Source organism: Phodopus roborovskii, unplaced genomic scaffold (assembly GCF_943737965.1).
Source record: "Phodopus roborovskii unplaced genomic scaffold, PHOROB, whole genome shotgun sequence".
NCBI lineage: Eukaryota > Metazoa > Chordata > Mammalia > Rodentia > Cricetidae > Phodopus > Phodopus roborovskii.
The window spans coordinates 98,698-122,945 of record NW_026125425.1 but is presented as its reverse complement, the minus strand read 5'-3'; the positions used below and the strand labels follow the sequence as shown (position 1 = coordinate 122,945).

Genomic DNA, 24,248 nt, shown 5'->3' with positions numbered 1-24,248 from the left:
TGTCTCAGGCCTTTCTAAAACTTCACCACAAGTCTAAGGGCAGTACTGGCAACTGGTATTCTCAGGAGATGCAATGACTAACTACATCAGTGGCATATAATCTCATCCTTCCAATAAGGGAGCCAGGGACAGCCATGACCTTGAAAAACAAGTGGTTGAAGCCTTGTCATCAAAGTTGGCACGGGTAAATGTGTAAAAAGTGTGTGAAGCATAGAGAGAAGACAAAGGTAAGAACACAAAAGAAGGCACTCTTTGGCATGGAACAGCTACTGATTTTTGTATATTTGTGGCTACTCAGGAGAAAATAAACATATATGTGAGTGTGTGTACGTGCACAGATACATACTTACCAAAGAAGCTGTGAACATGTCTTGGCCAGCACAAGTATAACTTGAGAGCTATAGAAATTTAAACATTTTATCTTCATTCTGGTAATAAGTTTGAAAAGTGTTAGCACCCTGAGTGCATTCTTAACTAGTATACTGCTGCATGACTCCAGCATCTGTGCAGATCACTGCTTTGTTGTAAATTGGCTTTCTATACTGGTTGTATGGTAATTTCTGTTGCTGCTATAGCAAATGCCACAAACTTAGCAGCTTGAAATATTTTGGGTGGGTTGTTTTTTAATCCGGGTTTTAGTGTGTGTGTTCTGGTAGTGGGCTAATATAGGTATTTTGCCCATACACCCACACAAGACTAAAATGATGTTTGGAAATTAAAAGTTTTTATTGTCCCCTCTCCTTCCCCCCCCCAGATTGAGACCCATTATGTGCTGTGTGTCTGTGTATACTACTGGTTTATGCCAGCCAACCTGGCAGATTGAGATGGTATCTTTTTGTTTTGTTTTTTTTTCTGAGACAGGGTTTCTTCTGTGTAGCCCTGGCTGACTTAGAACATCCCACTCTGTAGACCAGGGCTCTGACCCTCCCAACTCAGAGAGATCCACTTTGTCTCTGCTTCTGGAGTGCTGAGATCAAAGGCACTTGTTATTGTTGCTTTTGGGATAAGTCTCAGCAAATGTAACTCAGCTCCACTCCCTGTTATTAGCAGAGTACCTGGGAAGCCTTAAGCCATTGGCATTTATTTTGTCATAGCTCTGGAAGGGCCAGCCACCCCTACAAGCTAGAGGTATCACAGGATTGGTTTCTGCTCAGGCCTCTTCCAGCATGCTAATATTTCCCTCGGTGTATGTCTGTGTCCTTACCTCCTCGTGTGAGTGATGCTGTTCTTGAATGGTGTATGCTAGCATTCTTGTGGCCCTGGATTTGGATCCCAGCACTGCAAAGCAACAACTGAACAAACCCTCCCCCAAAGTCACTTTTGTAAGGGAAACAGGTTATCTCTAATTATGGCCTATGAATATGTCCCCACTGGACCTCACTTATTTCAGGAGAGGCTTTGTCCCAAATACAGCTGTCTTTTGGAGTTAGTCAGTGCCACGGACTACCCCCAGCCAAGTATGAGAGTCCCTGGGATTAGGGTCCCTCAAAGACTAGGTAAGGAAGGATTCAGCAGTGACAAACAGAAACACAGAGTTTGAGTCTGAGTGTATTTTGCAGTTCTCAAGCAAGGCTTTTTATAATAAAACAAATATTTTCTTTCGTTTGCTTCAGTGAAGCAAACCCAAATGACATCATTGTTACTAGGCACAGTAACACAAATCATTCAAGGCTAACCAAAACAATAAATCAGAAAAATCATTTAAGAATAACTGGCTATTTCTTAGATCAGGCTAATACATTTTTATGGTCAGTCATTGTTTGACATCTGCTACCCAGTTCTTTAAGTTTTTGAAATATTGAGCTATTTTGACTCTTATTAAGAAGCTTTCTTTACTAAACATTTAAACCCATTCTCGATGATACATGTACAGCCCTATGAAATTTTATTGTTGGGAAAGTTTTTGTCTTAATACTTATGTGAATGACATGAATGATTTGAAAAGCACTGGTTTTCCTAGAGACCACGTCTCAGGGGCTCATGGGACTGTTTCTTATTTATTTCTTCTGTTTAAAATGTCAGCGAAGGCTTTCAGGAACATTTCACTAATATGAGAAAAGAATAAAAGAGCAGAGATTGCCACAAGAACTATGGCTCAATATTTTTCTCTGGCTGAGAAGTTTCCACCTCAGACTGTGGAACTTGTCACACAGAATCTACTGGATTTGGTGTGATAAGTCAGGACTAGAACATCAGTATATGAGCTGTGATGATCATAGTTAGGCCCATTCATCAGGTGTAGATGTCTTGTCCTGGGTTAGACTTCCTAGCTTGCCGGGGCCAGTTGACCCACCACACTGCTTTCCTTTTCTTTCCTTCAGCCCCCAGAGAAGTCCTAGAGCCCCAGTCACCCTGTTGTCAAGGGACTTTCAAGGTCCCAGACAGCTGTCCTTCATTCTGTACATGGTATTCCCTGATCTTTCATTTTAAACGTGGGGGGTGTGTGTTTGTGGGGGTGTGGGTGGGTGTGTGTGGGGGTGTGTGGGTGTGTGTGTGGGGGGGTGTGTATATGCTAAGCCAGGATCTTCCAATTGGCCTTTAATTCAACAGAGTTCTACCTGCCTCTGCCTCTCAAGGGCTGGCATTAAACATTTTAAAAGTCATGTTTTTTTTTTTTTTTTTAAAAAAAAATACTGTAATATTTTGGATTGTTAGGGTAAACAAAAAATAAAAGACACTGAAGTAAAGCCTGTGGGTGTGGGGCAGGGTAGAGGTTGGGAATGAATCTGTAGTGTTCTTAAAATGGCTTTAAATCTTTGATTTGGTACCATACAACTAAGTATGTCTGCTTTTCCATAAACTTACATTTGTACATTTTTTAAAATAATTTGTATAATTATAATTTATATCCAAACAAAAAAATCTTTCCCAGCCCAAATAATTAAAAATAAAACAACCCTGGCACAGCGTGTTAAACTCTTGAAATACTTTGACCTGCTGTAGTGTGGCTCTCAGGAATTGGGGCTGCTCTGGTCCTGACTAGGTCTCTGTGGAGGAGCAGTGAATTCAGAGTAGGTGAAAAGTTGCCTGCGTGCTTGCTGCCTACCACCCCACGAGCACTGTGCTTTCTATCTGCTGGATGGGTGTGACCCAGGGAAAACAATCCCCTTCCTTGGGTTTGAGGACTTGTAGGTGTTTGAGCAGAGCTGCAACTGTTCTGTAGTGTGCACTCTGACTCTGGTGATAATGGTAATCTAATGAAGAACACCATATTCTCTCTTTAAAGCAATTTAGCTTTGATATAGCTGAAGAAGCATCTAAAGTCTGCCTGGCTCATCTTTTCACGTACCAGGATTTTGATATGGGAACTCTTGGCTTAGCTTACGTGGGTTCTCCCAGAGCAAACAGTCATGGAGGGGTTTGCCCAAAAGGTAAGTCTCATTTGTGCTGTCATGACCCTGAGAGAGACGAAAGAGAAGGCTGACTGGGTTATGTTTCAGTTCTGTTTTTAAGAGACAATTTAGTCTGTTTCCTTTTTCCTTTAGCTTACTACAGCCCAGGTGGGAAGAAAAACATCTATTTGAATAGTGGTCTGACTAGTACAAAAAATTATGGGGTAAAACCATCCTTACAAAGGTATGTTTCTTGATGTTTTATTTTAAAAAATAATTTTATTAGAATGTTTTTATATTTGTGTGTGCATGTTTGAGCATGTGTGCATGTCCATGCACAGGTGTGTATAGCATAGGTTCCTCCCTAGAGACACTAGAAGAGGGTGTTGGAACCTTGGGAGTTATAATAGGTGTTTGACGGCCATCTGATAGCAGTGCCGAGAATTGACCATGCAGCTTCTGGAAGAGCAACAAGTGCTGTTAACCACTGAGCCAACTCTTAGCCTCTGTTTTTGTTTTTAAACAGGATAGATTTGGAGTCCATTGCATTAGCCTCTGTTTGTGATCTTTTCTTCCTAAGATATTTTTGTATCTTGTGTTGGGGTCTGGAGATGTAGCTCAGTAGAGTGCTTGCCCAGCATGTACCATATAAAATCAGGTACAGTGATGTGTGCCTGTAACCCCAGAACTTGGAGGGTAGAGGTAGGATGTTCAACATTTCCAGATTGCCCCTCAACTCCATACTATGTTCAAGGCCAGCTTGGGATACTTGAGACCTGTCTCAAAATACAAAACAAAACAAAATCCCCTTGTTTCTCTGTAGATATATCTGTTCACATATGCTTTGCTGCAAATAATGGAAAATCCAGTAAACAGTGGTGTGGCCTAAACAGGCTTACTTTTCTGAGTTACTTGCCTGAGGTAGCCCTCCCCGGGTTACACTTGTACATTCAGAGATGCTCTCCTCTGGGTAACCCTGGTTTTCCTTTAGCAATGCCTTTCTGAGCACCAGTCTCCTGTCCTCATGCTGTAGCCTCACAGGCACAAAGTGGTTCTTGTCTCTGTTGCAGCAAGAAAAAGAGACTAGAGCTACTGTAGGTTGTCCTTACACTGTAGGTTTTCAGCAAGCCTCCCCTGTCAGTTTCTGGTTGTATGTCCCTGGACATATAAATGCCCATAGCACCAGCGCAGGAAGGTAGCTTTTTAACTGAATATTTTATAAGGGAGAAGCCTGGCATGGTGGTGGACATCTTTATTCTGAGCACTTAAGAGGCAGAGGGAAGTAGATCCTGAGTTTGAGGTCAGCCTGATCTACATTGTGGAAAATACATCATACTGTATTTGGGGAGCCTTCAGCTTCCAGCCGTCCTTTGTTCCCCTTCCCCATCTAAGCATGCGGCAGTCAGGTCAGCTTTTGGGTGTGGTTTATCAGGCTTCATCCACCTTATTTTTGTCTTTTACTAGTGAATTTAGTGTGTCTGTGTGTGTGTGTGTGTGTGTGTGTGTGTGTGTGTGTGTGTGTGTGTGTGTGTGCGCGCGCGCGTGCTCATGTGTGCCAGTGTGAGTTTATGTGCATGCAGAAGCCTGCATATTTGATCCCTTGAAACGGGAATTACAGGTGGTTGGAATTGAACTGTTGAACTGTGAAGTGCAGTAAGCACCCTTAACCACTGAGCCATCCCCTCCTCCCATTACATTTATTGGGGCAGGAAGATGGCTTAGCAGGTGGATACTATGTAAACTGGTCCAACCTCACACATGTATTTTGTGCATGTGCTTGCTGTCTCTCTCTGTCTCTCTGTGTCTCTCTACACACACACACACACACACACACACACACACACACACTATGATGAGTGTGTGTGTGGACTGCTTATGGAAGTCATTCTACTTCTGCTTAATCTAATAATGTAGCATAGGCTCAACTGGCAAAAGCAGTTGATGGTTACATGTTTTCTTTGCCTGGTTCTTAAGGAAGCTGACCTGGTTACAACTCACGAATTAGGACACAATTTTGGAGCAGAACATGACCCTGATGGGCTAGCAGAATGTGCCCCAAATGAGGACCAGGGAGGAAAGTACGTTATGTATCCCATAGCTGTGAGTGGTGACCATGAAAACAATAAGGTACGTGTGTTTTGATCGTTTTTAGTGTAGGGAAGAAGTCCGTGTGGTGTTACTAGGAAGCGGGCTTGGTAAAGTACATATTCCTTGATGTTCTTCCTAGAGATGGAACTTGGTGCCATTTGGACAGTTTTGTCAAGTTTGGTCACATGTAAATGAGGTTTCATTGTGACAGTTACAGTAGTGGCTTTTGTTAGGGGCCTTCTTTTGAGGGTGTTTGACTCGGCCTTAAAAATGACCTGACAATTTACAATTTATTACTTGTTTTAATTCATGGGTACTTCCCCAGTTTGCTGTTACCATTCTCCTTCCCTGTTCCTCTTCCTCTCCTCCTCCCTCTGGCTGTACTAGGGATTAGATGTGTCTTAATACAGCTCTTAAAAACAAGTGATAAATATAGAAAACCTGTGACATCATGTGGAAGCTGGTGAGGGGACATGAGTATTCATGAAACTGTTTTGTCCGTTAACACACGTTAACGGACACCTCTGTAATATGATGTATAAAACATCCAATGAGGAGAGACCCCTAAACCGTCACATAAAGCTAGTGGCTTTTGCATTTGACTGCTCCAGTGGTGAGGGTGCTGCCAGGGCTTAGGGACCGTTTGCCTTTGTACACTCGACTGCAAGGGAAAGCACATGATGCTACTTCCTCCTCTGAGGAATTCCCCAGGGGCCTTAAATGGCCTGTGAGAACTTGCTGGTGGGAGTGGAGCGTGGGCAGAGCTGTCAACGATACACGGTTGGTTTTGTCCTTCCTGCACCCATCGCATTTAGGACACATATTCTCCGTGACAGTTGAGTTTTCCCAACAAATGCTTCCCCTTATTAAAAAATACTATGCATGCATCTTCTATGTTTTAGTTTTCTTTTTTTTTTTCAAAAAATCTTTACATTTACTTATTAACGGGGGTCATGTATGGTTGCCATGTATGCAGCTCAGAGGATAATTTTTGGGGGGTTGGTTCTTTTCCTTTCACCTAGGGATTGAACTCAGGTCATCAGGTTTGACAGCAGGCTTCTTTTACCTGCAGAGGCAGAGCCATTCATTTCCTTGGGCTAACATGAGTTAGTTACCATTCATATTCTCTCTCTCTCTCTCTTTCTCTCTCTCTCTCATATCTCTCTGTGTAGTTCTGGGACTTGGTGTGTAGACTAGGCTTGAACTCACAGAGAGATACTCCTGCTTCTTGTGTCCTGAGTGCTACAATTAAGCTTCTTCTGACCTGAGTGCTACAATTAAAGGTGTACACCACCATGCCCTGTTCATGGTTTTTTTTTTTTTTTTTTCTTTTCCCCCTCTCTCTCTGTATTGCTTTGGACATGGGTTTCTTGATAAACATTTTTAACCTAGGTGGGAAGGACCACAGGTCAGACATGATGTGGTTCTTTGTTTCCCCTGGTCAAACAGCCCTGTTTGCTACCAGATGGGCCGCCGGTGAGAGAGCAGTTGCCCTGAGGCGCTACATGAGCTGTGCACACTGAATCACTGGAAAGAAAGAAGGGATGCTGAGGGCTGTGAGGTCCCTGAAAGAAAGCGAAGTGTAGATACAGGTGCACACAGGAAGAAGACTGGCATTTAGAGATGGTGGTTGGAAAGCCAGTGACAGACCGGTCACTGTGTGCTTGCACTATCTAGGCCCTGGAGACCCATTGCTTGAGGGTGTAACTGCGAATGAAGAGGCATTCTTACTGCTAGTCACTGACCATTTTGACCTGTGGGGCATGGCGGGGCACTCCTTTAACCCCAGCACTGGAGGGAGGCAGAGCCGGGTGGATCTGAGCTCAAGGCTAGACTGGTCTATAGGGCATTCCAGGCTGGCGTGAGCTGCACAATTGAGACCCTTGTCTTAAGACAAAAACAAAGCCGAACCCATTTTGTATTGAATAAAGGGAAACAGTATTGCATCTGACACCAGTGAGAGGGGATTCGATGTCACAGGTGGACAGTAGCCAGGATAGCCAGGCTTCTATGCTGGATCCAGTTTTATCCCTCTAACACGGTGTTCTCAAACTTCCCAGTGCTGTGACAACTCCCTCATGCTGTGGTGACCCCAGCCATCAAAGTATTTTCATTGCTACGTCATAATTGTGATTTTGCTGTTATGAATCGTAATGTAAATATCTGATATGCAGGATATCTGACATGCAGCCCCAAATGGGTCTCAGTCCACAGGTTGAGAACCACTGCTCTAAAACCACAAGATGGGTGGGCAAGCAAGCAAGATTCTACAGAGGCGTAGGTGACAACCAGCAGTGGCCCATTGTTTCAGCTATTTCTCTACGTCATTCTGTTCCAGGAGCGAGTGAAGTCATGCTTGGCAAATAGGCAGTGCAATCAGTGTTTTCAGTAAATGGCTAAACACATCAACAAGTAACTATTGGGTTCTTCTGCATTATTCTACTTTAGTAGTTCCTTACTGTGGTAATCGAAATTACAGGTGACCACTTGACATATCACTCAGTGGTGGCATTGTCACAGTTAGTATTTGTATAGAAGCACAAAACCTATTTGGGAATGAGTTTATTTCATCTTGTTCTTTTTTGAACATGCCCCCTTTTTCCTCTTAAGATGTTTTCAAACTGTAGTAAGCAGTCCATCTACAAGACCATAGAAAGTAAGGCTCAGGAGTGCTTCCAGGAGCGCAGCAACAAGGTGTGTGGCAACTCCAGGGTGGATGAGGGAGAAGAGTGTGACCCAGGCATCATGTACCTGAACAACGACACCTGCTGCAATAGTGACTGCACGCTGAAGCCAGGTGTGCAGTGCAGGTGAGAAGTGTTCCACAGAGGTGACAGGAGACCACAGTGCATGTGCACTGCTGGGTGATGAGGTCCAGATAACAGGAGAACACAATGCAGGCACTTGAAGTAAAAAGCGTATATGTTACAGCATGAGATTGTGTAAGCACAATACTTTATGGGAAATATTTAGACCTGTTTAAAAACAACACAAAACAATGCTGACCTTGCATGCATGGCCACTGATACAGCATTCCCTTTTGTGTGTTGGTTTTATTAAGTTTTTGAGACAGGGTCTCATTATGTAGCCCTGGCTGATCTTGAACTCTATATAGACTGACCAGGCTTACATGGGACTCATAGATAATCACCTCCTAGTACTTAAGTTTATTTTTATTTTAAGACTAGGCTTGGTAGTGACTGTCTTTACTAGCTATCTCATTGGAGCTTAAGAACCTCTGAAAAGCCAGGAATGGTGGGGCACACCTTTAAGCTCAGTACTTGAAAGGCAGAGAGATGCAGATCTCTGTGTCTTTGAATCCAGCCTGGTCTATATAATGAGCTCCAGGCCAGCCAAGGCTACACAGTGAGACCCTACCTGGAAAAAAGAAATCTTAAAACAGTTAATTCAACAAGGCTACTCATGGTTGTCTTTTTCAGTAGCAAAATATTGGAACAATCTAAGATGGTAATATTAGAATACAAATTGTTACTGTGTATCAGTATAATATAATAATGTAGAGTGCTATGTAATGATACTAAGTAGATTCCATATTAGAAGGTACTTACATGTTCATTTTTTAAGTACCTGCTGGACCATTGTTTGGTGAATTATTCGTCTGTACATTGTGCCTTTTAACTTGTAGATTATTGTAGGGAGTGGGATGGGACTTGGGCCACATTGTTTCATAGGCACAGGTGCATCCCTGGGTTTTTTCTTAATTAGTTAATGGAAACAAAAGAAGACCAAGAAGGTGATTGCTGTGTGTCCTCTCTCACTGCATTGTGGCACAGACAGCACAGCAGTCAGGCTGTGTGGCAGTCACTCGGCTCTGGGCTCTTGCTTCAGGGTTGAGGTCACTAACAGCCATAGCATTTGATGTTGGGCTGCCATTGGCATTGAATGGTGTTTGTCTGTTCTTCCGTAGTGATAGGAACAGCCCTTGTTGTAAAAATTGCCAGTTTGAGACGGCCCAGAAGAAGTGCCAGGAGGCTATTAATGCTACTTGCAAAGGCGTTGTCTTACTGCACAGGTATGTGTTTCCGTTGCTTCTCCAGGTGTCCTGTGGCATGTGAACATGTATTTGAAAATCAGGGTCAAGTTTCCTTTGGGTGAAAGCAGCCCTGAGCCACTTGCTGTGTGCTAGTGTGTGGCAACTGTTTTGTCCTGGGACTGTTGGCCTGGACTGATGAATGTAATTGGTGTTTGCCTCCAGGGAATAGCAGTGAGTGCCCCCCACCAGGAGATGCTGAAGATGACACTGTGTGCTTGGACCTTGGCAAGTGCAAGGCTGGGAAATGCATCCCCTTTGCAAGAGAGAGCAGGAACTAGAGTCTTGCGCGTGTGCTGGTGAGTGGTTTCTGACTCCTGTCCCTGGAGGAGATCTGTTTTTTGTCTGTTGCTCTTTGCTGCTCATAAAGGGGGGGGGGGGCAAGCAAGAGGATGTGGAAAGCAGCAAGGCATGTTAGTTTCAGGAGGCAGAGATCCCTGTGCTCAGATCCTGGCTCCCCACTCCATTTCAGACTTGTGGCAGGCAGACTGGCTTCAGGGTAGACTGGGAAGTCATTGAGGGAGAGGGAGGACTGTCCTCCTACCTCACATGCCACATAAAACACAAAGGTAGCAATAGTCTGTTCCCATGGCACCAATGAGGGAACACCCTTGGATTTAACTAAAGCTCTCTCCAGGGTCTAAGTCCTCTAGGTGGGATTTTCAGAATTGTGTGTGCACGTGTCTTCCCTGTGCATGAATAATCAATCAAAGGATCACTTGGGGGTGGGGTGTTTCCAATTCTCACCTTGTACCATGTAGGTCTCAGGAATCAAACTCAGGTTTTTAAGTGGCAGTCGGTGCCTTTATCTGTTTTGCCCTGTGGGTGGAACTTCTGATGATGCCATCCAGGTCTGCCAACCTCTCATCCTGTTGGGGCAGCCTGGAAAAGCAACCTATTTACTGCTACCCTCATAGTTCTCCTTGGATTCCCATGCGCTTATTTTTGGAACCACTAGGTCTGAAGGGGAGGCCTGGCTGGACTCCAAATTCCCACTCCACTGTGGAGCTGGTGGATTGATGGCAGTTCTCTGTTCTATATAGAGACATCAGCATTAAATCATGAGGCTGGGAACGCATCATACACTGGAGTGAATGGTTCCTCCTGGGGGGCGGGGGCAGTTACTGTAACAACAGCAGACTCAGCAGCAGATCACCTGCCTAGCATGCTGTAAAGTAGCACAGCTACCAGGAAATGATTGCATAAATGACAACAGGCTTGCAGTGCCTTGGAAAGGCACAGTCACAGTGAACCCCTGCTTGCTTTGTGTCCTTCTTGGTTTTTTCCTGAAGAAAGATAAACTTAGATTCCCCCCCAAGAGCAAATGCAGACTGTGGCTGGCAGGTTAGCTTTTCATTCTGAGTCTACACAGCTCACTGGGTACTGACTGTTGACTTCTACCCCAGGTGGTGTCTGTCATAGCTGCATTGACCCAGGGTAGGATAGGCTTTACACTGGGAAGTCAGAGATGGGAACTGACAGGGGTGCTAGGAACACTGGGTCAGAGGGACAAACCTGCAGGGTTTGGACAGAGAATACAGTTTGGCTTTTAATCATCAGACTTTTTTTCTTCTTTTTGAGACAGAGTTCACTTTGTAGACCAGGCTGGCTTTATACTCAGATCTGCTTCTGATCCCCAAGTGCTGGGATTAAAGGCCTGTGCCACCATACCCAGTTTTAACTTGAAGAGCTGAGGAATTATGAATTCAGAAGCTGTTAGGTGAATATGGAGTTTTGGCCCCATTATTTTTCATGATGCTGGACACAGAACCCAGGCCCTCACATCCACCATGCAGGCAGGCACTCTGACTGAAACCCTCATCCCGGGGTAGGATCAGCTTTTACTATCTGGGAGTGAGATCAGAGACTAGGAGTCATAGAAGCCTGTGGTGGACACCTGTGTCAGCTGGGTTTGTCTTTCAGACACCGACAACTCATGCAAGGTGTGCTGCAGGAACCTTTCCGGCCCGTGTGTGCCCTACGTTGATGCAGAGCAAAAGAACTTATTTTTGAGGAAAGGGAAGCCCTGTACAGTAGGATTTTGTGACATGAATGTAAGTATATGTCTCACCTTTTCTGTAACCTTGGGAGTCTCTCTTGTCGTGGGGTTATGCATCTGTAGAGATACACGGGGTCTGACTCAGGTAGCTTAAGCAAACTCCATCTTTCCTACTCCGCCTCCTTCAGAATTGCAGCTTGAGCAGCTTTGTGGTCTGTGACAATTGTCCAAGTCAGGAAATCAGGGCTCAGTGTCAGCTGTCTCTACCATAAAGCCCCACCCAAGCCTGCTCTCACATAGAGTGTTCTGGTCTCCAACAACAAAGAAAACTAGGTTTCCTCCCCAGGACTTCTAAGTTTTGAATTTCAGTAACCCTAGAACACCTGCCTACTCCGCCTATACCATCCCTATCTATGCATATTCAGTGAAAGCAAGCACTGGTCACAGAGATCAAAAGGTCCTGTTTGTGTTTGGATTGCCTCTGGTGGCAAAATCAAGTACTAACAATACAAAGGCTTTCCTGTCCACCATGTGTATGATCACTGTCATTCTTACTGGCTCCTCTGAGGAAGACGGGTTTTCTTGAACTTTATCCTGGTTATTCTAAAAGTAAACTTTTAGGCTGAGTGTGGCAACACACTCCTGTATTCTTAGCCATCAGAAAATAGACAGACCCAGTTTTGAGATACACAGGATGCCCCTGCAAACACCCTTATCCCCACCAGTGCACTAAAAAATTTGAGACTAATTGTGAAAGTGCTAATGACAGGGATCTTCATACTGGAATTACCTTCCAGTGTTCAAGGTAGGCCCCCCCCCCATGTGAAGTTGTTTACATGCCCATTGTTTTTCTGAGGCTTTGTTAGTCCTAAACATGTTTGTTTTCCCCTCCAGGGAAAATGTGAAAAACGAGTACAGGATGTAATTGAGCGATTCTGGGATTTCATTGACCAATTGAGCATCAACACTTTCGGTGAGTGAGTATTTCCCCATTATTCACCAAGATCTCAGCTCATTTCCACCGTGACTCGGGTGTGCTTTCACAATTTGTGATCCTGCATCAGAGGACTGAATATTCACCACATTTGTTATGAAATGACTGTTGGGAACTGGAGAGATGGCCCAGGGTTAACAACACTGGTCATTCTTCCAGAGGTTCAATTCCCAGCACCCATAATTACCTGTAACTATAGTCCTAGAGAACCTGACACCCTCTTCTGGCCTCTCAGGGCACTACATTCACATGGTGCACAGACACATGGTAGGACATATAAAAACAAAGGTTTGAAAGCCAGGTGGTAGTGGCCCACGCCTTTAGTCCCAGCACTTGGAAGGCAGAGGCAGGCGCATCTCTGTGAGTTCGAGACCACCCTGGTCTACAAGAACTAGTTCCAGGACAGGCTCCAAAACTACAGAGAAACCCTGTCTCAAAAAAACTAATAATCAATATAAAGGTTCAAAGCCAGGCTTTTAATCATAGCACTCAGGAGGAAGAGGCAGGTGGATCTCTGAATTTGAGGCCAGCCAGGTCTACAGACTGAGCTCCAGGACAGACAAGGCTGTTACACAGAGAAACCCTGTCCTGAAAAACCAGACACACCTTCAAAAACATTTTGTTGGCTAAGACAAAACTCACTACAGGGCCACTCTTGTGTATCTTGCAGAAGAGAGTGGTCCAGCTGAACTTGGTTCAGTCTGTTGACCCTGTTGATGCAGGAATTGTTTACCAGTGGTGGGTCTGTTTTTGCAGATGGCAAAAGACTACTAGAGAATTTTGCTGTAAAAAACTAACCTTCAGGTCATAAAGTATTGTCATCTTAAGCATGTTGTGCTTGGTCGGTTGGCCCCAGGAACAGAGGAAGTAGGGTAATAATACTCTAGTTCCCTCACCCCCCGAGCACTGCCTGGCATGATGTATATGGCTGAGACATTCACTGTTTGGAATTATTCACAGGAAAGTTTTTGGCAGACAACATCGTAGGGTCCGTCCTGGTTTTCTCCTTGCTATTCTGGATTCCATTCAGCATTCTTGTCCACTGTGTGGTAAGTCTAAATTTAAGTGATCAAACATTTTACAGAAATGTTGAGCAGCTGCAAACTGAATGATAGATATAAAGTGTTGCAGTGCTATCCTGAGTGTTCTAAGATGGCTTACCTCGAAGCCTGCCTGACGATCTTTGAATAAAATGGAAGCTGGGTGCTTAGCTCAGCTAGGAGAGAACTTCCCTAGGGCTGTGTTCCTCCTCCCCAGCACCGATAAACTAGGCACAGTAGGCCACATACTCAGGACATAGAGGCAGAAGGACCAGGAGGCTCAAAGCTATCCTCAGATCCATAGTGACCACAACAGTAGGTACACTCATGTTCTTTCCCCAGGACTTACATGGTGAATGGAGAGAATGGACTCCCCAGGGTGGCCCTCAGCCTCCACAGGTGTATAGTTTTTTGTTGTTTTTTAAGCAAACAAACAAAACACAAATTATACTTTGAACACAGGAGAGCATTTAGCTGGACTTGCCTGGGGCCTGTGTCTTGTATAGTCAACATGAGTGCTTTTTAGCTGACTTGGTTATAGGGGAGCAAATGTCAACACTTTCAGGAATCCCCATGTACTGTGTAGATACTGACATTATCATGTGTGGTGGCCACATCTTTACAAATAAGTTAAAATTTCAGGTACTTTACAAATTGAGTTTAAAAAATTGACCTTACATGAGTAGGTAGTGAGTGCCTTACATATGCAGGGTGCCTCCTGGCTTCTCCCACAGTGTGGACACAGTGCTTATGGGGTGCGAAGGCTCTGGGGCACTTGTACTGAGGCAGAGCTGCCATTGTGGTGATGGAAAGTGAGGACAGCAGCACCATCCCTCCCAAGGGTTTATGCTGTGAAGTTGAGTAGATTGTATGCACATTTAAAGAAGGTATACAAGTGGACCATGAAGCTGACCTTGATTTCAAAGTAAAGCAACCGAATGGTGGTTTACTTAGTGGGGCCTTTCCCTTTCACTTAGCATTCAGCCTCCTGCAGAAATAGTGTGGGGATCAAGAGTCAGTTCTGTGAAAGGCTATGGGTTGGGGTAGTGAAGTCAGGACCGAGGGAGCCCGCAGTTACCTTTGCCAACTGTCCAGTGCACCAGCACCATGGATGGGGTCTTACCCTGGCAGCTTTGATAGATGGGACTTAAAGCACCCCCTCTCCATGTATCCAGGCCACCGTTTGTGAAGAGCAGCACTTCCTGCCTGGGAGCATGTGGGTATAGCCTGCTTGAGTGTGTTCTCAGCTAGTGAACCTGTCCCTGGGTTTCTTTTGGTAGTGCATGGAGGGGTGGCAGACAGACCCAAGGCTCAAGCGTGCTAGGCAACTGCAGGGATGAGCCATGTCTCCCTGCTGCCTCTATGTAGTTGAGGGTCTTAGATCACTCCAGGAAGCACTACTGCTTGAGGGTTGGGTTCCCTTTAGTTTTAGTGACATTTTTACTTGTTCTTTCTAGGATAAGAAACTGGACAAGCAGTATGAATCCCTATCTCTGTTTCACCACAGTGTGAGTATACACAGAAGACAAAAAGAGCAGCCTGAGCAGAGCTCTTCCCTCCCGTGCTAGGGGAAGGATCTGGTTGGGTGTGACGTAGTCGCTTGCTCAGGTGGAAGGCTAGAGAGGAACCCTGGTTTCCTCACAGTGCAGGTGGTGACTCAGCCTCTCAGCACTGGAGCTCCTGCCCGCCTGCGTGGTGGAGCCTCACCTAGCACTTGAGCACGGCCCAGGCCTACTATGGGGTAAGGTTACAGCCTAATGAGCTCTGATTCATTTTCCTCACCTTTCCAGAACATTGAGATGCTGAGCAGCATGGATTCGGCATCTGTTCGCATTATCAAGCCTTTCCCTGCACCCCAGACTCCAGGTCGTCTGCAGCCCCTGCAACCGGCCCCCATGATGCCGCCAGTGTCTGCGGCTCCAAAACTGGACCACCAGAGGATGGACACCATCCAGGAAGACCCCAGCACAGACTCGCATGTGGATGACGATGGCTTTGAGAAGGACCCTTTCCCTAACAGTAGTGCAGCTGCCAAGTCTTTTGAGGACCTCACAGACCACCCTGTCACCAGGAGTGAAAAGGCGGCCTCCTTTAAGCTGCAGCGTCAGAACCGCATAGACAGCAAGGAGACAGAGTGTTAGTGCTCAGCCACACCCTCCAGGACAGGCACATGCAGATGCTAGAGAGCTGAGCTAAACCAAACATTGTGACAACCCAAGGAACATGAAGCAACTTACAGGATGCCGGTCATGTGACGTGACCTTCCTATAACAACCGGTGTAGGTCCTTGAAGGGGTGAGGTCAATCTGGCTAAGTTCAGGTTTTGGGTTTTTCTCTTTTATAATCTAAAATCTCCTTTGACCTGTGGTGCAGAAGTAGAAAATAAGGCTGCACGGATGCTTGGGGACAGTCTGTCTGTCTACACTGCAAGGGCCCCTGGCCACAGTGAAACACTGGGCAGGTATTACCTAGGGTAGCTGGAATATACTTTCTTATTATGTTTTGCCTTCAAGTAAAAGCAGAGGAACTAGCTGTATGTATACACTGTCTCTAAATATGGCCTGTCTTGTCACTGGAACTTTTGCAGATATAAAGTCCTGTCTACACTTAGGGCCATATTGACTAAGAACGGTCCTGTCCAGGATGAAGACTCTAGCTTCAAGTGAGGTGTGCAGTAATAGCCACGAGAACTTAGAGATGACCCATTCACAGGGTAGTTTCTCTGCCTTACAAAACAAACCAATATTGGGCTGGAGGATTGGGCCAACAGTTAAGAGTGCCCGGTTCTATTCCCAGCACCCACACGGTAGCCTTCTGACCTCTGTGGCACCAGACATGCATATGAAACACAGACAAACGTGGGCAAAATACTCACACATAAAATAAAAAAAGCCAAGTGCTGATACAGTTTCAGAACCCAGCCGGGAAGAACGTGATTTGTGGTGTTGTAAGCTTGAGCAAGCGGCTCTTACCAGACCCAGCTCTGGACAGTGCTGCCACTCTCCACCTGGGGCCCAGCCCTGGAAGAACTATCTTCAGACCCAGCAAGACAGCCACATGACCTCCGGCTTTAGTGCTTCAGGAGCCTGGATGCAGCGCACTTACTGTGCGGAGGATAAAAACCATTACCCTGAGTTATGATTTCTATAAAGTCTAGTTGTAAAAGCATTTGTTCTAAGAGTTAAAATGTGCTCACCAGCCAACACATTTTAACCAAGATAACTTGTAAACTCTGAGGACAGCTAACCAAACCTGTGCCTTATCTCTGAAGATGTCTGTTACACTAATACTTGAACATGTACCTTGTGGTATTTGCTCTTTTAACTAGCCATGATAGCCTTATATTTTGAGGATTTTCTATAAGGTGAATGGGGTGTGTGGGTGTATGTATGAATCAAAGTTCTTGGCAGAATATAAGAAAAGCATTTTTTATAAAATTGACCCTTTTTAAACAAATCAGAATTGTTCTTTTTTTTTTTTTTTTTTTCCATGTACAGTATTAACAAGCTGCTCAGGGTATATTCTGTAGCTGTGGTCTGTTGCTGTTTCAGTCAATAAATACTGACCATCAAAACAAAATGGGTCAAGAATAACATTTGCCTGAAAAATACATTATTAACATTGGCAACTGTTAGTGGGTTTTTTGAGCAAGGGGCTGGAGAGATGGCTCAGTGGTTAAGAGCACTGGCTGCTCTTCCAGAGGACCCAGGTTCAATTCCCAGCACCCACAAGGCAGCTCACAACTATCTGTAACTCCAGTTCAAGGGGATCTGGCAACCTCACAAAAACAAACATACAGGCAAAACACCAATGAACTTAAAAAGTCATGAACAGGCCGGGCATTGGTGACGTTCGCCTTCAGTTCCAGCACTCGGGAAGCAGGTGAATCTCTGATTTCGAGGCCAGCCTGGTCTACAGAGCTAGTTCCAAGACAGGGTTTCTCTGTATTGCTTTGGAGCCTGTCTCAAAAAAAAGTTATGAACAGAAGTTAAATCTTGAAAAATATTCAATTTCTTGGTATTTATGAATCATCAGTTTGAGGTTATATACATGATGAACAGTGGTTCTTAGAATGTTTGTGAATTAACAACTGAGGTGGTACCCATGAATGGCAGGAACCGCTCCTACTTGGGAAGGTTTCCCAGGCTGACTAATGGTCTCCGTCTCCCAGTAGACTTAGCTCAGGCTTTGTTTCCTCCACATCGTTCCAATAAGGAAGCAGCCACGGCAGAGAGGAGATCTTATTGTCCAGCAGCGGCCAGAGGTTTAAGAACAGAAACTCGTTTCCCTTTGGTGATAAATGCAGGCCATCTGATAAGTAGGATGAGAAGTCCTGTAGGGAGAGGAGTGATGTCAACTGTGACATCATCAGACCCTTCCAGGCCCATGGAGGAGAGGTGGATTGAGAAAGGTGGGTGGGGGAGTTTAGCATCTGGTTTGGGGACCGTGGGCTGACTTTATATCTTTTGTCTACATACAAAAACCAAACAGCTCTGAAGAACAGAACCAGCCAGGGTAGAGTGGGTCGATAAGCAATTCAAACAACAGTCTCCACTCCTCAGCTCCTCCCTGGGTCAGCATCACCAGGGAATGAATACCCCCAGAGAAGAAGCATTTTACTAAGGGATACACTAGGCCAGGGGAAGCGACTCAGCAGCGTGCGTGCTTGCTTAGCACTGCTCGGTCCCCAGCACCCCATAAATTGGCAGTGCACCCCTGTAACCCCAGCAACCCACTTCCAGGGGCAGAGGTGGGGCGTTAAAAAAATTCAAGGCCACCCTCAGCTACAAAACAAGTTCGGGGCCAGCCTGGGATATGTGAGGCCCTGTTATAGAAGGGCTAAAACAAACGTGTCTCTGTCTGACTGTGCTGCTTATATGCTACAGACCAGGAAGGATGTGGAACCTGCCGTTGTTGCTGTCCTCACCCTAACATGTCACTGCAGCCTTGTCTGGATGTCACATAGCTGAAACCTTGCATGTGACTTTAGAGTCCTCCTTTCCTATCAGCTTTATTCATGTTTTAGGCATCAAACTTGGCCTCTTTGCTGCCCAGGACTCTGGATTCGGGTTTACTCAGTCGTCTACAGAAAGACAGGTGCTTGCTTGCTCGGTTCTACTTTGTCCTAATGTGGATAATGCTGCCAAAAAAATATGTGGACAGCTTGTCCTGTCAGTGCATGTACACACCATCCAGCTGCCCTCCTGAGTGGCTGGCTGCACTTGACAAGTAGCTTTTTCCATATGTATTTGTCTTCAGGTTTTAAAGGCAAAATAATTCAACTAGAACGGCATCTTAAGCTGTGGATTTGTTAGTGAAGGTATGTCACTGTTTCATCTGAACTCTGCCCTGCACAAACTTGGCCATTGTTGTGTTCTAGAGTAACCTCTAGCTGAGGTTCTGGCTGCCCAGTCTTTATGCCCTTCTTGGTGAAAAGCATGGCTGATGTTTATGTCTTCTGAGACACGGTTTTATGTAGCCAGGCTAGCCTTGAACTGACCCTTCTACCTTCACCTCCTATGTTCTGGGATTACAGGCATACCTCACCACGCCCATCTGAAGAACCCTTCCAGGACAGCTTCTCCTCTGATCCCAGTAACCCTGAGAGGCCTGAGGAAACCAAGATACCTGGTTGTCCTTCTGCATCAGGGTCCACAGGTCAAGGACACCGGTCCCACAGTCTGTGGCCACTCGTAGACACGCATTAGCATATTCACCGGCAACTGAGTTACGGCGGTTTAACTTGCAACCTGTTGGTGACAAAGAACATCATTGGCAAACTTACTGCAGGTCCTTACGGAACTACAGTGACTAGACCGTTTCTAAGTGCCACTGATGCCAGCCTTCCTGGGGGCTACGACAGTGGCCCTGCTCTCACGGTGGAGGACAAAGGGCAGAGCGGGAGAAGCAGCCAGCTGTGGCATCTAGAAGCTTCTAAGATGGTCAGGGTGCAGAGTTGAACCAGTTAGAGAGCAGATCACAACGAGATGGGTAAGGGACATGGCTGGAAATGTTGAGGCCATGGCATACACACTGCCACTGAGCAGCCAACAGCACTGCAGTAATGTGAGAGAAGTCGACAGCCTGCAGAGACTAGTCACTGCCAGAGCCTGCTACCACACGCTGTGCCCGTAAACAACATGCTCAGCCATCCTGAGGCTTTCCAGATACACGCCATAACTATCGCATTCATGCACATTATAGTATAAAATGTACACACTTAGTCAAGTACATGCAGCCCACCTCCCAGGCTATGAGGGCGGGGAGACTACCCAGGGTAGGCGGCCAGCCACCCAGCTTAGGGCCAGAGCTGGGGACAACCTCCAAAGTGCAGGTGGGGGACAGGAAAAGATCTACTTTCCCCTAGTTTTGACAGCTGACCTGTGTTGAAAGCCATTTAAATGTGTCCCAGTCAAACCGTCTTCGGATCCAGGCCACGGAGACAAAGTCCACAGTACACAGTACACCTTTCCAGTCAAGTGTGCCAGCATGACAGTGACCATGCTGAAGGGACAAGGCACACAGGGAAGGAAAGTGGAGGGATTTTACCATCACTCCCTTCGCCAACTGCCAAAGGAGGCAAGACGGGAGCAGCTCCTAGCAGCTGGAAAAGGGGTCACCTGCAGAGCTCGGCTGCAGGCACCTTCCCTGTGCCAGAGGAGAGCACCTGACAGCCCCAGATTCGGCTGGCAGTGGGCTTTGTGTGCACCATGGAAGTGGCAACTACAGACGGTGCTGGGACAACGATGCCCTCCTGACCTACACCAGGACCCCTGCCCCACTCTGTATAAACCAGGCTAGAGTAGGACAACAGGCGTTGAGCTTGTGAGTTGGCACTCCAGCTGACGGGGCCCTGGAATGGAAGCCCCCAGCAATCACAAGCAGCTGTGACAGGCCAAGCATGCTTTGTTCACCTTTCAGGATGCATTCCTTCTCCCAGGCTGCTTCCCCCAGCGGGGGTGGGGTGATGAGAATGACTCGCTCCTCAGGGATGTCCACAGACCTCAGGTACTGCACCATGGCCCTCAAGTTTGCACTGTACTCATCCAAGGGGACGTGCTGCTTGGGGTTCTCATCTGTTCAAGACATGTACACCTCAGTCTGAACACTTTATGAGAAACAACAAATAAGGCAAATATGTATTCCTTTCACTTGTTAAAAAAATTGGTCTTTGAGACAGTTTCTGGCACAGACAGGTTCTAAATTCACTACCTAGCTAAGACAGAGTCTTACTATGTAGCCCTGATAGCTTGGAACACACAGAGATCCTACTGTCCCTGTGCTGGCCTCCCAAGTGCTGGGAAGGTAACTGAGCTCAGTGTACACACTAGGCAAGCAGTCTACCTACTCTTGGACATCCTCAGGCCTTCCTGAGTCTTATTGTTATTGCTTGTTTGTTTTGAGACAAGGTTTCTCTGTGTAGCTTTGAAGCCTGTTCTGGGATTCAAACCAAGCTGGCCTCAAACTCACTGATCTGCCTGCCTCTGCCTCCCAAGTGCTGGGATTAAAGATGTCCACCACGATGAGACAGGATCTTACTCTGATTCAGGATGGCCTGGACCTTGCAGACATCTTTCTATCCCAGCCCCCCCCCCCCCCCCCCCCCCCCCCAGTGCAGAGACCACAAGCATTACGCCCAGGCAGGAATAGACTTTTTGCAAATTTATAAATACTTGAGAACCAGAAGACACAAAGAAAAACAATTCCCTCCCTGTAAAGCCAGTTAGCTATTCGTTCACAGCTCGGGCCTCAGATGGGCTAGGGCCTTTTGAGCATGCTGGTCTTTTCTCTAGGTTCCCTATTGTCAGTAAGGCTGGATCTATAGGCTGTGACATATAAGACTGCCCCAGCTCCCACCCTGGCTGTCACTGGCTAGTCACTTAACCATGTCCTCACGGGAAATAAGGGGAATGAGAGGCTCTGCCTCTCAGGACAGCTATGTAAAACTGCACCGGACTGCAGAGGCTTGCTTGCTTCCAGTCAGGCTAGCACACAGGCAGAGCTCTCTGCAGAGTCTATGCAAACCACAGGAAGAAACAAAGTTATCCACGAGACTGCCATCTAGGCTGCTGCTGGTGATTAGATGTGTTCCTGGTCAGTCAGTCTCTGTAACATGTGTAATTTATGCAATTTTTCCCATTAACCAAAATACCAGTAACGGGTCAACCAGGTTGGCACACCCCTATCATCCTAGCACTTGAGAGGTAGAGGCAGGAGGATAAACTAGCCTTAGCTACCTAGTGTGTTTGAGGCCAGCCTGGGCTACAGGAGATGATGTCTCTAACAAAAGATTCCTTTTTCACCAGTGAGTGCATGCCCTCCGCTGCCAACTGCATCAACTGAGTACACTCCAGTACAGGAACAAAGGAAAAGTAGTTGCAGGTGGGCCAGCAAGGCAGCCATGTGGAAAACGAGCCTGGAGTACCTGAGCCAAATGTAACCACATCAAAGCCCAGAGAAACCCATGTAGGCAAGCCCTGGGAATGCACTGTTCTCTGGGAAACTCGACTGTGAGATACATATAAACATGGGTTAGCCTGAGTCCAGGAAAAACAAAGTCAGTTTAGAAATGTCCTTTACCTTTGAGTGTGGCATCATTGGCACCGAAGAAAATGGTAACTGCCACTGGAGTTTCCTTGCTGCCCCCTTTACTAATTAGTCTTGGGAGGATAATCTTGGCCCATCTGGTATTGTAACCAGAAAACCCACGATTCAGAACATCACATTTTCTGAAAGAAAATTGTTTCAACAACAACAACAACAACAAAAAGGGGTTATGAGCAAAGAGTGGCTTCCTTGCAGTGTTCAGAGCCTGCCCAGCCTTCTCATATCCCTCAGTTAGATATGGATCCCATACAAGGGGCTAATTCTGTTCATGTCTGTGGTGGCTCAGGGTGCATCTAAAATGGATTTTTCTGACAGATGTTAATCTGGGCAAGTACAGAATGCTAGAGACCGGCTAACAGGCACCCTGGCCAACCCAAGTGCCACCTGATTTCACACGGTGGCAAACTTGATTTTGATGAACCCAAGTGCCTGCCTGGTGTTCCTTTAACCGAGGAGAGAAAGGACCAACAGATGAAAACACACTGTGTCTCCACTCTTCCCACGAGGCCCATTAGGAAGCATCTGAGTAAATCTGGGAATTGTTCTCACCTGACAAGTCGGTCAGCCAGTAATGCGCCCCATCCACCTGGCTGGAAAGAAAACTGAAGAGAAAAGCTAGTTACTATCCACACAGCCAGACACAATGGCAAAAGTGGTCGGGTCGCCCTTTAGATGCAGGCTAGTCTTGACACAACCCTGGGCTTCTTGCCTTCCTTGCTTGGGAAGGGATCTTGTTGGTCACTGTGGCTTCACTTGGTAGCTGTCTGGAAATGCAGTTTTCTTTATCAATGGACCTGAGACAACTATCTATATTTTACTGTGATTTGACATTAGAGACATCTGTTATCTATACAGGGAAACTCAGCTATGTTGGGTTAGATGACATCGTGTTATCGTCTCACTTCACAGATGAAAACCAAGGAAGCCAATTTCCTAACAGGGCAGCCCTCTGGCAACAACGTGCCACCACAGCCACCTACAAAAACCTAAATAATGTCAATTATTAGGGAACGCCAAGCCTGGGTATTAGAAAACCACGGGAAAGCGGGTTTTCTGTCTGCCAGAGGGAAGGCATTGTGAGGAACTTCCTTAATTGGGAGTTAATCGGTCTCAGATGACAGGATTACTTTTTCGTACTAGTCGGCTCAAAGTTCAAAGTGTCCTCGGGGGAGAACCCGCAGGAGGCTGCGGGAAGCGGACTCGGAGAGGCCCCGGCCCCTCAAAGCGTCTCCCCCCATGGTCCCCCTGAAAAGACGTGGACTTGGCCCGGGCGTCCACACCAGCCCGCGAAGGTGCACGGCCCTCGTAGCACGAGAGGAACCGCGCCAGGTCCGCCCGGCACACTCGCAGACACAGCTGAGGGTTCGGTGGGTACCTGCGTGATGGAGTCCCCGAAGAGCAACACCCGAGGCCATAGCAAAGAGCTCCCGCTGGCTGCCCGCTCACACAGCGCCATGGTAGCCAGCTCCGGGCGGCCGGTCTGCGCCGGATGTGGAGGCTCCGCGAGGGGGCGGGGCCTCGGTGGGCGGGGCGGCTCTGCTCTCCCTCCTCCCGCGGGCGCTTCTGGGTCGGGTGAGTAGGGCTCTCTTAGCTGGCTCACCCCACCCCCAGGATTCCGGTGGCCTGGAGACTTGAAAAGCTCAGGGTACCTAGCTTCAGGCTGGCGGAGCTGGGATCTGCTTCAGCAGGCGCACCTGCCCCATCACTGGCCAAGTCCGAGCCTCTCCTTCCCTACTAGCCTTGATGGACACAGTAAAGCGCAGCTTTGAAAGCCAGAGCTGTTGAGGGACCCTCATTCCAGTCCACCAGACTCGATGGCATCGTGCCATTGCATTAAAACGAAATGCTTAGTTTTATATGATAAACGTTTGCATGATGTTGGGCCCTAGACTTTTGATATGGGCCAGACACAGGACTTGGGCTTTTTTTTTTTTTTAAATATTAATTGCATTCTAAGGAGGTCAGATAAAGTGCAGGAGTGTCTACACACTTAGGAGGGGAGGTACATGGGATAGCTTCCGTTGGCGCAATTCCGTAGCTTGATAGTATGCTCTGAGGGTGAGGCACCAGCAAGCTCCTGTCTCTGACCTGAGCGCGCAGCTCCCCGAAAGGGGTGATTTTACAAACATAAGAATTT

At 46.6% G+C, this 24,248-nt stretch overlaps 2 protein-coding genes across 2 annotated transcripts; one reads left to right on the top strand and one right to left on the bottom strand.

The window, feature by feature from the left end:
- Positions 1-1,348: 1,348 nt before the first annotated feature.
- On the top strand, positions 1,349-16,960 carry LOC127215298 (disintegrin and metalloproteinase domain-containing protein 17-like). Its single transcript, XM_051175668.1, is given in 15 exon segments — positions 1,349-1,457; positions 3,204-3,371; positions 3,486-3,553; positions 3,556-3,576; positions 5,307-5,459; positions 8,031-8,230; positions 9,349-9,439; positions 9,441-9,453; positions 9,637-9,726; positions 9,729-9,770; positions 11,395-11,525; positions 12,365-12,443; positions 13,425-13,513; positions 14,962-15,012; positions 15,295-16,960. Coding segments are annotated over 15 exon segments (1,656 nt in total). The 3' UTR covers positions 15,646-16,960.
- Positions 16,961-17,447: 487 nt separating this feature from the next.
- LOC127215301 (isoamyl acetate-hydrolyzing esterase 1 homolog) lies at positions 17,448-23,600 on the bottom strand. Its single transcript, XM_051175672.1, has 6 exons — positions 23,487-23,600; positions 22,661-22,713; positions 22,085-22,233; positions 20,419-20,580; positions 19,133-19,254; positions 17,448-17,837 (listed from the first exon to the last, which is right to left on the bottom strand). Exons 1-6 carry the CDS (start codon positions 23,565-23,567, stop codon positions 17,655-17,657), a joined length of 750 nt encoding a protein of 249 aa, XP_051031629.1. The 5' UTR covers positions 23,568-23,600; the 3' UTR covers positions 17,448-17,654.
- Positions 23,601-24,248: the final 648 nt, after the last annotated feature.

Excerpts from the sequence above, each read along its gene's own strand:
- LOC127215301 (XM_051175672.1), bottom strand. The coding sequence starts at position 23,567 with ATGGCGCTGTGTGAGCGGGCAGCCAGCGGGAGCTCTTTGCTATGGCCT. Across the intron at positions 22,234-22,660 it reads CTGGCTGACCGACTTGTCAG|AAAATGTGATGTTCTGAATC; the intron begins GTGAGAACAATT and ends ATTTTCTTTCAG. Across the intron at positions 20,581-22,084 it reads CAATGATGCCACACTCAAAG|ATGAGAACCCCAAGCAGCAC; the intron begins GTAAAGGACATT and ends TGTCTTGAACAG.